General features: G+C 44.2%; 1 protein-coding gene across 1 annotated transcript in view; it reads right to left on the reverse strand.

The window, feature by feature from the left end:
- Window positions 1-10,079, reverse strand: part of cdk6 (cyclin dependent kinase 6) — a gene marked incomplete at both ends in the record, with an annotated part of 29,826 nt that extends 19,747 nt beyond the window's left edge. Inside the window, 3 exons of the mRNA XM_079232143.1 lie at window positions 1,679-1,846; window positions 6,501-6,636; window positions 9,856-10,079. Of these exons, the coding sequence (XP_079088269.1) occupies window positions 1,679-1,846; window positions 6,501-6,636; window positions 9,856-10,079 (528 nt within the window). The remainder of the gene's footprint in view (window positions 1-1,678; window positions 1,847-6,500; window positions 6,637-9,855) is intronic.
- Between the last annotated feature and the right edge of the window lie 1,933 nt (window positions 10,080-12,012).

Consider the following 12,012-nt stretch of genomic DNA (forward strand, 5'->3'; position numbering starts at 1 on the left):
TTGTGTCCACTCGCCCGGCTGCTCATCCCTTGTTGTGCAGTGACAAAACACACACACACACAGCCACATGTGTCCATCTGATGCCGAAAGCTGAATGGATACGCAAGAACATTGCATTCTTTCCCAAAGGATGTTTATATTTACTTTAGATGGGCAGATGCTGCACTACTGGATGAGCCTGACTTAAGTTCCCATGAGTTTGCTAACTTGGCATAATCAAAAATGGCCTTCTCCTACTACCTTCATCTTCCTTCCCATCACTCTGGTGCCTCCGATTGGGTGAGTAACCTTAACTTACAATATATTTCACAGTATTTTGTATCAGTGTTAAAAATGTTATCTGTACATTGTAATGTTAAGTCATTCATGTCTCTTTGATGATACATTTGACACCGCTAAGATTTAAAAAAATGCAGCTTGTTTACGGGTGGGGGATTAGCAAAGGAGCTAAAGTCATGAGTGCATATATCTGATTGAATGTGAGAAAACCTTCTCCTGGTAAATAAATACAGGTTCATAACAAGGCACTGAGCTACTGTTGCTGGCTACCTTAATCTAAAAAGTCTCATCTCTCCCTCTTCCAAAGACTCCTTTCAGTCTCCCTCTCTATTTTATCTGGTCATCAGAGCCCAGAGCTCAACAGTTGGACATCAAAGTACCGATAGTGGAAAGGGAGGGGTGTCTGTCTCTCCTCATCTGTCCCATCCCTGTCTGCAACAGCCACAGAGGGATTCATGAGACGGACCACGGGGGCCCTTGCCTCTCACTTTACACAGAGAAACCCTATCATTTGGCTCGGTGTGCAGTGTTACCCGCTGATGCCCCGTCAGTGCCGGCTACATCACATTAGACGCTTTTTATCTAGCGCTCTTGAGATGGGAGGGTAGTTGAAGCTTGTGTGTGTTTGAGTAAGGCAAAAATATAAATGTACAATGAGAAAAGCATACGCAATGTGCAAAGACATGCACACTTGCTGCTGTGTAGACACGCTGCATTAGCTTTTCAAAAAGATCTTACAACTGACATTGTCTTGATCAGTTATACTTATGTAAAAGAAGAAGCAATTAATTGATGAAACAAGGGTGAAAAGGGTACATTAAGTTTCTTTCTGAGTTGTTGTTCTCTCAGTTGTTTATGTTGATATCTTCTTTGTTTGGGATTTTGTTTGTTTGTCTCTTTTTGGTTCTGTGTATGTGCACTTTATAAGAAAAATAGGGAACTGCTGATTCAAGGGTGAGATGCAAACAATCTGGTATATTCCCTCAATAGAAATATCCCTAATCATTCATACTTTTTGTGGGTAGATTTCAGCTAAATGCAGTGAGAAGCCTCTCTTGAAAGAGATAGTGTAGTAGTGGAGCAAAGGAACAAAGATACAGATGTAGTACTCAGTGTTTAACAAAGCAAAGAAGTGTAGAATAACCTAACTGTTTGAATCAGGGCTTGAACTCCATATGACATCACAACAATATATTAGATCATGTAATATTCCCCAATCCAAGTCTATTTGTGTCCATGACCCAGTTAAAACATCCTGTGACCCACTTTGGGGTTTCTTTTCATCAGTTATGAAGCTCTCGGCTCACAGTGTTTGGGAGTGTTTATTTTAAGGCACCCTGTTGTAAGGAACTATTGGATGAACCCCGCCGAGTTCAGAGATATGAACAACATAACTCACCACAGAGGTGAGCGCCATCTGGAAGCTGTAGATGCGGGCTAGACCAAAGTCGGCCAGTTTGATCTGTCCTCCGCTGGTGACCAGGATATTCTGGGGTTTCAGGTCACGGTGTACCACGCGGTGCGAGTGCAGGAAGTCCAGCCCCTGGAGCAGCTGGTACATCATATCCTGTAAGACAACACAGAAAGAACAAAGATGATTTTAGTAAACATGACGAGGACAGATAATTGATACAGGGAGTGTGACATTCAGCACAGACTACATGGTTGAAGTTTGCTTACATGTGGCTCTGTATGATGAATCTCACCTGATGAATTAGATTTCTAAAATATTTCAGCCTTAAAAAGTCCTTTCAGAATGTGATAGTCAGATGGCTTCATGACCCCACACCTCTACATTTAACATTTTAATTTATTCAAAGCAGGCAACTAAAGGCCTGCATGACAAGACCCTGCAGTGAGAAGTTAAGTACAAAGGCAGAGACATTGTGGTATGGAGGGAGTTAACTAGAGGGGGCATATGTCTTTTCTTGTCGACTATGGCAGATGTTTGATAACTGACTAACACACACACACACACACACACACACACACACACACACACACACACACACACAAGCAGCAGCTGTCCTGCTTGAGTTAATTGGCACTTGTTCTCTTTTTATGATCAAGAGCTGACCTCAGAAATGGCCATAGAACTGCATCCATGACACACTAGCAAAAGTAACATGGATGAACTATGTTAAAACCAGCTTAGACTTGTTCTTTTCAAACCGAAATACTCTCAAACAGGTCCTGCACCTGTAAACAAACAACAAGTCATTACAAGGGAATGTGGCTAAGTGGTTTTGGCTGAGCTTTGGTTTTTGAAAAAAATAAAAATGAACTCTAGGGAGAGCTATTTCAAATTAATAACAGATGGTAATGAATAAATATGGTGTGTATGTAGGGAGTAATGCAAGTCCCAATCATTTACTAAATCACATGAAACAATGTGGACATGTGTTGCATCCTGGATTGTGCATCACACACACACACACACACACACACACACACCCTGACCCCCCCCCCAAAAGCCTCCGCCAAGACCTCACAAGTGACATGGACCTGAGCCCGCAGTTCTATTCACTGGCCCACCAGCTGGTGAGTGAGTCAAAGGGGTCTGCACACTCAAGCAGAAAACATTAGCAAACGGCGTGGGGCTGGCTGCTGTGCTGGCCACAGAGGAGACAGGACGCCCCACACAATGCTGTGGCGATGTGGAGTGATGTGTGTGTGTGTGTGTTTTAGACACACAAACTGGATGTGCCTCTGTTAACATACTATGTGTGCATCTACATTTCCATTTGTGTGTACGCACCCCAGACTGTAAGGGTGCCTTAGTGTGTGAGTCAGTGTGTGTGCGTGTAAGCATGCACATGTGTGTGCCCTCTGACCAAGGGCAGGCAGGATGCATAAACAGACCTTCCTTTCTACATCTCCATCCAGCCATGACCCAGAGAGGAGGGCAGCAGGCAGACAGGCCCATAGGAGAGAGGCAGGCAGTTGGTGTGTGTGTGTGTTGGGGGGGCTGACACAATAGCATGCCCCCCCCTCACCCCCCCACCCATCAGTTCCTCTCTGCTTTAAATAGCCATTTCACCATGCTTCCTTTCAGCAGCATTTCCTAGTAAACACTAATTATCTCAGAAGTGTGACTCTTGGATAAACACACAAACAATCTTGGCCCACTCGGCCCGAGTGCCACAGTCTCTGCTGTATCAATTACCGTCACTACTGAGTCATGAGAAATATTCCAATTATGTTCAACAGCATAACTTGCTGCATTGCAAAAAGGGGAGTGCCAAGTTTGAAAAATTAGAAGCGCCAAATTAGCACACTACCACAAAGTTTAAGACCACATGTGGCACAGACAGCTACTGTGAGCCGTCTCTTCACACAAAGTGGATTTCAGCAGCAAGAAGACTCACAAGAGTTGCTCAACACATAACCGTCTTCAACTGACAGCACTTCAAGCTTCAAATACCTTACAAACAACTTGGCAAGGAGGAAACAAAATCACACAAAGTTGGCAACAGATCTGACCCTGAAAAAGCAGGAGATCAGGAAAAAAAAGTAGTCAGCCCTCTGCAAGATGCAGTCAAAACATGGCTTTCTGAGTGTGCCTCCTTTTCTAATGCAAATGTACCAGAGGCAGCCATATTGTTTATTGTAGCTGGGCACAATATGGGACATCTGCCGGTTAGCGTTAGTGTAATTCCCTCCCCATGCTTCATTAACCTCCCCCTTTATGGGCACAGAGAATAGAGTTGTGGAAGCTTGGACGATGCCGGCGGAGGAGGGTGGGTGAGACCCAAGCGCTGCCCTGGCTGAGTAGCACTGAGGCCGGGGCAGCCAGGCTCCTTGATGTCCTTCCAGCTCATTTGATTCCTGGAGGAGGACTGCTTTCATCAATGACCATGTGGTGGGTCTTGAGTCTGAGTAAGGCTGAGTGGGTGGTGGGGGGGGGGGGGGGGGGGGGGGGGGGGGGGGGGCTTAAATGGACAGGCTGGGGCAGGGTGGGGTTGTCTGATGCTGGGGGTAGATTGTTTTTAAGGAAAAGTATGCCTGTTCTTTTTGATTTAGCTGAGGGTGAATGTTTTTCTTTGGTTTTCAAAGGCAGATGCTATTGAATAGGTTTGAATTTATTGAGATGGGCACAGGTGTGGGAAATCTGGGATTGCTGGACTGGGATCCACTATCTGGTGTCATCGGGTATAGCCGGGGGCAAATTAAGTTGCTAGGAAGGGAGGCAACTGGGGGGTTACTGTGCAGTGCCCACTGTCCTAGAAATAACAGGGGATGGTGCCTGTGTCATCTTGTCACTCCAACATTGTCCTTTTGTCCCCTCAAGGCTCAGGGGATGTTAGGAGAAAGCAAAAGGAGGAGGGGTGCCTGAAGATGGTCCGTATGCTTCAAAAGTGCTGTTGGATCGTTGAACATCGTTAAAAACCTCCTTCCCAAAACGTTTTCCAACGTCAGAATTATTACTTTCAGATTAATGTCGATCCCCAGATCACATTGTTACTGAATATAGGCCAATGATCGAGTAAAATGATGATTAAACTGTAACTAATCTGCGGTTCACATGCCTCCATGGTCATTTTATACTCCGACAAAGCACATTTAAAAAAGGCACTTTTTGGCAGATTTAAGGCTGGAATGTCGTTTTTCTCTTACGGTTTTCCAGCTCTTCTTCTAATGACTGTGGTTCTGGCAAATCCAGCCAAGTCTCACGTTGTCTTTTTTACTTCTTCACCTCAATTTTTTCTGTGTGTAAATCAAATGCAACACCATGAATGTTTTTGAGAAGCCATCGAGTTTAGCCATTAACACTTTCACCTTCAAAAGGTCAAACGTTAGATAATTGTGGCTTCAACTAATGCTTACTGGCCAAGCCAAATGTAGCAAATGCGAATGAATGAATTATCAAAATCATTATGAATAATATATTAATCAGTGTATCATTTGAGCCCGACAATTAATATCAAATCCATACCGCATGAACAATGAAATTGCTACAACAAATTGCTACAACTGCATAAAACATCAGAAAACAAATAAGAGTCCAAGGCATCATATTTACATTCTGTGAGACCAACAACGCAGAACCAAAGATATAATAAAACACTCAGGAAATCTCTACATGAAGAAAGCTTGGAAAATGACAACCAATTAATCTATTAGTGGCAGACACATTTTCTGTCAACCAATAAATTAGCTGACTAAATTGCAACAAATTAATAACAATTTTAATTGGCAGGTGCTTTAGCATTGAAGTACAATATATGGCGCTGAGAATCCTGATCAACACAATCAGCGCTGCACTGAGATATTCATAGAAACTAGAGGACCATACACTGTATCGGCTTCAGCGAATACCTTGGGAAAGCCTCGGGTGTGATCTACCCGTCTCATCGACGCTTGCAGAGCATCACACCAACATTACAGCTCGGCACAAAACGTTCACACAAACCCGGCCCTGGGGTGAAAACCAACGGTTACTCAAGCTTCCACAACTTCTCTGTTTCAAATTGACACTTTAAACTCTGAGGACTATATTCCTAATGTAGCGATATACAGTATATAACATTGCACACAATACAGTCACAGACCTTGGGGTGAAACACGATGAAGAGATTTTCAGTGTGGGAAAGATTAAAATAAAAAGGAGACAGTTACAGAAGAAAGGAGCTGGCGGCACATCCATTTCCGACCTTTTGTCAAAGTGTAAATGGACACTCGGTGGATAGGTTTAATGAATTGGAGAATGTGATAGTGGTGGTTAGATGGAATCTGTTCAAGGGAATTGTTGTTACAGGGGTGGAACTTCTGTGAAGTACAATCGTTTGCATCAAATTGAGTACATAAAAAGGGACGATTTTTAAATCCTTTTCTCTCACACACTTTCTCTCTGTCTCCATCTGCAATGCAGTGTAAACTTGGAGGGAGACCGGGCAGAGTGAAAGTAGAGATGGCATGGAGTCTCTAATTTGGAGCCCATCTGCCACATGTGCTGCCCTTCAAAAATGCTCCCGTACCTCTGATGTTGGAGGGAACGGCACTCTGTCCTCCGTGTCTCTGGCCAAGAACAATCACTCACTCACACTGTGGTCAAGCTAGAGTATTAGCAAATAGCTTCTTATATATTTAAAACACTGAATATGATTTCAAATGAACTTCTTACATGTATTCCTCACTGATGCTTTAATAGTGAAGACATCCAAAGTCAGTATTAGTCTCTGTCTTCGACAGCACTTCAAGATAACAACACTATTGGTTACCTTGATGGTCTCAGGTGGTACTCCAGGGTCAGGGGCCTTCTCCAGGTAGGTCGTCAGGTCCTGATCCACGTGCTCAAAAACCAGGGTGAGCTTGGTTTCTCGATCAGTCCGAGAGACCGTACACACATCAAACAACCTAGAACAAGAGGAACAGGTGGAGGAGATCAATACAATTGATTCGATGGGGTCCGCACTGTTCAACTCTTATTACAACGAATCAAAATGAATATCTTTGTTATCATGTCTGCATGTTCTTTCTTTTTCAATTCATTCCATTGTTCACTCATTCACCCTTTCCTTCCATGATTGTTTACCCTATTATGAGCAGTACGTTGAGATGTCAGACTATCAATGAAAGGTGGACTGTTTTAACTTGAATGTCAGTGTGTGACAGTCATTCTCACATTTAGCAAAGTTAAAGCATTGTATTGCCCTTTTAGTACTATGTAGCACAGTTTAATGGACACTGTTTTGTTTCCACCGTATAAATGTTTGAAATGCACAAGCTTGCATCATTCTCTTTATCGAAAATGATCCCATGAAAACTGAACAGCTGAGAGTTGGACACATATTTGTGGTTGTACAGGTGATTGATATCATTCTTGGATATTAAATCCTACGACTCTGGACTCTCGCCTCCTGGGTGTTTTTATCTTACGAGAGGAAAGGCACATTGTGCTAGGTTACCCTGGAAAAACTATCTCTATGCAAAGCTTGTAAATATTCAAGACCATGAAGCCCCAAGTTTGTGGCGGTGTTTCACTAGGCAACAAACTATGGCCAAGAATCCAGATTATGCCAGCAGACCTGCCAAGGCGGGCTTTGAAGAAAAGCTGAAAAAAGCTATCCAGTATATCCTCTTCAAAGAGCTTGGGGACCACAAGCAGCATTCCTTAGCCGGCACTATGACAACTCCTGATGCTCGATGGGAAGGCGAGTGGACGCTGGCTGTAGCTGCAGAGACAGCATCTTGCAGCGCAACAACACAGGAGACGAAGGTCATGATTGATCTACATCAGACGTGTTGTGTTACAAAGTGATGGGTTGCTGTAATCACATCACCGTAAATGTGTATTATCCTTAAGTAAGTGTGAATTTGCCAATAAAGTGATAGTGTTTAAATGTGTCAGCTACAAGACATTAAGCATAGTTCCCATTACATAAACTAGATGTACAATATGTTTATAGACCCAATGCGATGATATGTAATTAACCCTGCTCAGACCTTTTAAAATGGTGGTAACCTAAAAGTCATGTCGACTGATTGATGTTACCACTCAATGCCAGCTTTACCTTTCTACCTCAAAATTAAAAGATCAAATGGGAAAACGCTATCATTCATATCCAACGAGGCATCATTCGTCCTTGCCTAGTACCCCCTTGTAATCAGTGGACTTGGTATTGCTGGAGTTAGTGCAGTGAGTGAGAGGCGATTCATTCAAGGTATTAGTACTGTGCATGATGTCACCGAATAGACGGCGCCCTCCTCTTGAAGCGCTGGGGTTAAACGCCCCTCACAGCTCGATTGTTGGGCTACAATGGGGGCTCTCAGCAGACACTGAACATATGGAATGAATAATGGGCCTCATTACAAACATCCAGGGGTTGCCTGGAGTCACACAGAAGGCCCACAATGCACCCTTCCTGGCCTGAGCTGCTTTGCTTGTTGGCTAAACTGGAGGAAAGTGAAATTCCACCAATAGTCCAAAGAGCCGATAGTTTGCATTCTTGAACTGATGTATTGCAACAAATGCTACTGCGTCTTATTGTGTTCAACCACTAAATAACACTGAACCATGATAACTGTATAGCCACTGACGTATTTGTCTTCCAGTGAGAAAAAAAAAACCCATTGTGATTAAATTAAGAGAAAACCATAACCCTCAATTATTCATTTATATGCTGGGGAATTATTGTTAGGAGGCACAAGGGCACTAGGCAAGCTTCTGAAACATCCATTTAAAGCTTACCCTTCAATCCCAAAGCACTCAATATTCCATAATAAAAAAGTACCAAGGTCAGACCTTGGCTAGTGGCAACATATGACGCAGAGTGAACAATTCATTACAAACTGAAAGAAGACGACCTGTGTGCAGTGCAGAGAGCACAACAACAAACTGAGCTGTAAGTAACTTGACTTTATAATGGTTGTATTAAGTGAATCCAGTCTGATTTACAGTACAAGGGCAAGTGGAAAAGCATAGATCAGTATTGATGGGCACACACCAACATTGAATATATGAAATGCATCAAACGTGCGACGTGCCTTTTAATTGGTTGTATAGATATTTTCAAAACAAGCTACGTACAGTATAGCGCATAGTGAATATATATACATACACCCCCACACACACACACATTATATATACACCACTTGTGTATCAGCCAATCCAGAGTACAAATAAGTAAGACGTTAAATGGGTCATAATTGCCTCTCTCAATTATTTTCTATTGCTGTGAGAAAATTGTATGCATTTAAGTTTCTCGGCAAAACTAGATTTGACAACTAACATTTGAAGACCTTTTCCCAATACTTGTTTGTTCTGTACAGAGCTAAAATGCATTATAATGAGACTCAATGCAACCTCCATTTTTTTTAATTAGCTGTTAACTCTGTTTCTTTAGACAGCAAGACTGTGCCTCCCTGCTAACACTAACCCGTAGCGTTAACTTCACTCTTCTGCCGATCTCACCGCTGATTTGGTGTTCACACTATAACATTATAAGGGGAAATAATGACACAAGAAAGTTGAATCACAGGTGTGGATTACTTTCTTGCACATGCGCACTACCGATTGGTCAGGATGAACGGATTGGGTAGCAACACATGTCGCACCCGCGCAAATGAACTGATAAATTATGATACCATGATACTCGATCGGTGCATAGACGATAGAGTACTCGCTGATACCCAATCCTGTATTTTAGGATGAATTGGAGTTGGTAGTCTCATTAATAACAATATATATTTACCAAGCATTTATATATTACAAGTGTCCATTTAAAAACCTAATGCCCTTTCTTGGCGGCGGGGGTGGAAAGCCACATGTTTGTCAGGATGTTGCATCTTTTAGACCATGAATAATGTTCTGATCTGACAGGTGTGCACCTACTGCAAGCTAACCCACATTTTCATATGGTCAGCAGAAAAACATTCAAGAGGACTTCTGCTACAAAAATAATGAGTATGGACCTAAAACACTATTCTCATGAGGCAGCATGGTTGTCACCAGTGACTGTAAAGGGGAAGTGTGTGTGTAACTTTATGTCACATTGTCTGTCCCCCCCACCCCTCACCTCTCTCTCTCTCTCTCTCAAGCACGCACACAGCTACCCACCTCCACCCCTCACTTACCTGACAACATTGGGGTGCTCGAAGGCCTCCAGCTGCCTCAGTACCGCCACCTCCCGGATGGTGGAGAGAGGCATCCCCTCTTCCTCCGTCTGGACACGAACCCTTTTTAGGGCTACAAAGCGTCCACCGTTCTTCAAATCTCTCGCCTTGTATACTTTCCCATAAGCGCCTTCACCAATCTCGGCCACGGGTTCATATTGAGTACCAGTACTTTCTTTGTCCATTTTTGCAGATTTGTTGTGTTTTTTTCCTCCTCGTCTCTTGTTGAAACTAGTGCGGGGAATCCCGGCGAGGGTGACGAGCCAGAGGGTTTCTCACAAAGGCATATTCACAGAAAAAAGTAGGCACATGCAATGCCTAGATGACAGGGAGACACAGATGGAGGAAGACACCATCTTTGTCAGATTTGGTCAAACGGTGCTCCAGGTAGGCAATAACAGGACTGTCATCATGTTTTATTCCGACTATCAACACAAGAGCCCCGTTGCGTCCCGACTTCCACTCCTCCTCCTCCTATTACGCACAGCAGCTCGTGTCCTCCTACCACTAACACACAATAATGTAAAATAATTAAAATTAGCAACATTTAGCCTCTTTTATAAGCTATGTTTGCACCAAATAAACAGCCTCGTGCGTCCAGCAAATTCGCCCCGCATGCAGGGCTGTTGGAGTTAGTTCATGTGGGCTGTCTAACTCCCGTTAAAGGAAATTAAACATTTAAAGAGAACACGCAAACAGAGAGCACAGACCGCACACAGCACGCTGTGATAAGTTAGCAAACTGACCAGCGAACTGCGTCTTCTGTCCTGTTTTATCAAAGTTTCTGTTTGAGGCGACACAAACTTGGCGAGCACGTGGCTGTCTACTGATTGCATTGTCTGAACTTCCTACAGCAACAGTCCATTTTAAACACTGTAAAACTCACATTTTACATCCGAAATCGCTGGAAATGTGTAAAACAAAGCAGTAGCCGGGTTTAAACGATGTTTTCATTAGCTTTGATAGCTTCCTCTAATTGTTTATAATTTAATTGTGCGTGGTCTCAAATGGGCTAATTTAAACCCTGGCAAGTCCGGGGATTGCTCTTTTCGGTTCTTAGAATATTATTGGATTGCAAAGTAACATTTATAGCCTCACAAAGACATTTTTCGGCACACAATTCTGCATAAATATCCCCAGTTTCAGTGTTTACCTTGGTATATGTTGTCAATAAAATGTCGTAACTTCGGCATGTCCGAGAAAATGCTCAGGAGGCATTCGTGTCTCGGATAAAATGTCCTGCATCAAACGCATCCCTGTCCACTGTCCTCCATGCGGGGGCCACACAGGTAGTTGGACGATGCAGGCTCTAATCCCCCATCCCTCAGACTGCACCAGCCCAGGCAGAGACGCTCAAACAAGGGAGGAGGAGAAGGAGGAGGAGGTGGCGGAGGGCTGAACGAAAACTCACTCACACACCCACACTCTCACTGCAACTTCGTGTGTATGTATGTGTGTATGTGGTGGGGGGAAGGGGGGGTGTTGAGGGGAAGGGGGTGCAGGATGGGGGGGTCATATAGGACAAAGGCAAAAGCGTGATACGGCCCTCCAAAACCACGCTCTTCTTTGGATTTTCTCCTTTCTTTCTTCTTCTTTTTTTCTGCCATATATCCCGGGATAGGCCCATGCAACTGCAGCCCCGCTCGCCTGTGTGAGCTCCGGCTCTGCCTGGCTTTCCCACGCCGGCTGAATGTGGCCTGACCCCCTTCAGAGAGGTTTGACACGGAGCGAGGACATTTCCGCATTCCTCCCCGACTACAAAGGCAAACCGCCTCCTTTTTGCTCTCTCTCGGCCTCCTCGGCGCTTTACCATTCATAGTCCCCTCCGCGGGTTTTGTCTCCTGTGTCAAAACTGGGAGCACCGCGGGGATCGGAGAGGGGAGAGAGGCCGTTTATTGGATGGACGGCCACACTATCTATCTCCCTTCAAGCCATTGAGGAACTCCTGCGGCAACAATGCGCCAGCGGGGATGCAATGTGTCAAGCTCGCCCTAGATGGTCCCGAGGGGTCAGGTTCAAGGCCCGGGGGCTTGATCGGTGGCAGGGGGAATCCTCCGCTCGGGTGGTCGTCTGTAAGTCTCCATGCAAGAGTGATGCCCGCGTGGCCGACTAGATAGC

The sequence above is a fragment of the Taurulus bubalis genome, assembly GCF_910589615.1.
Source record: "Taurulus bubalis genome assembly, chromosome: 16".
In the NCBI taxonomy this organism is placed as follows: domain Eukaryota; kingdom Metazoa; phylum Chordata; class Actinopteri; order Perciformes; family Cottidae; genus Taurulus; species Taurulus bubalis.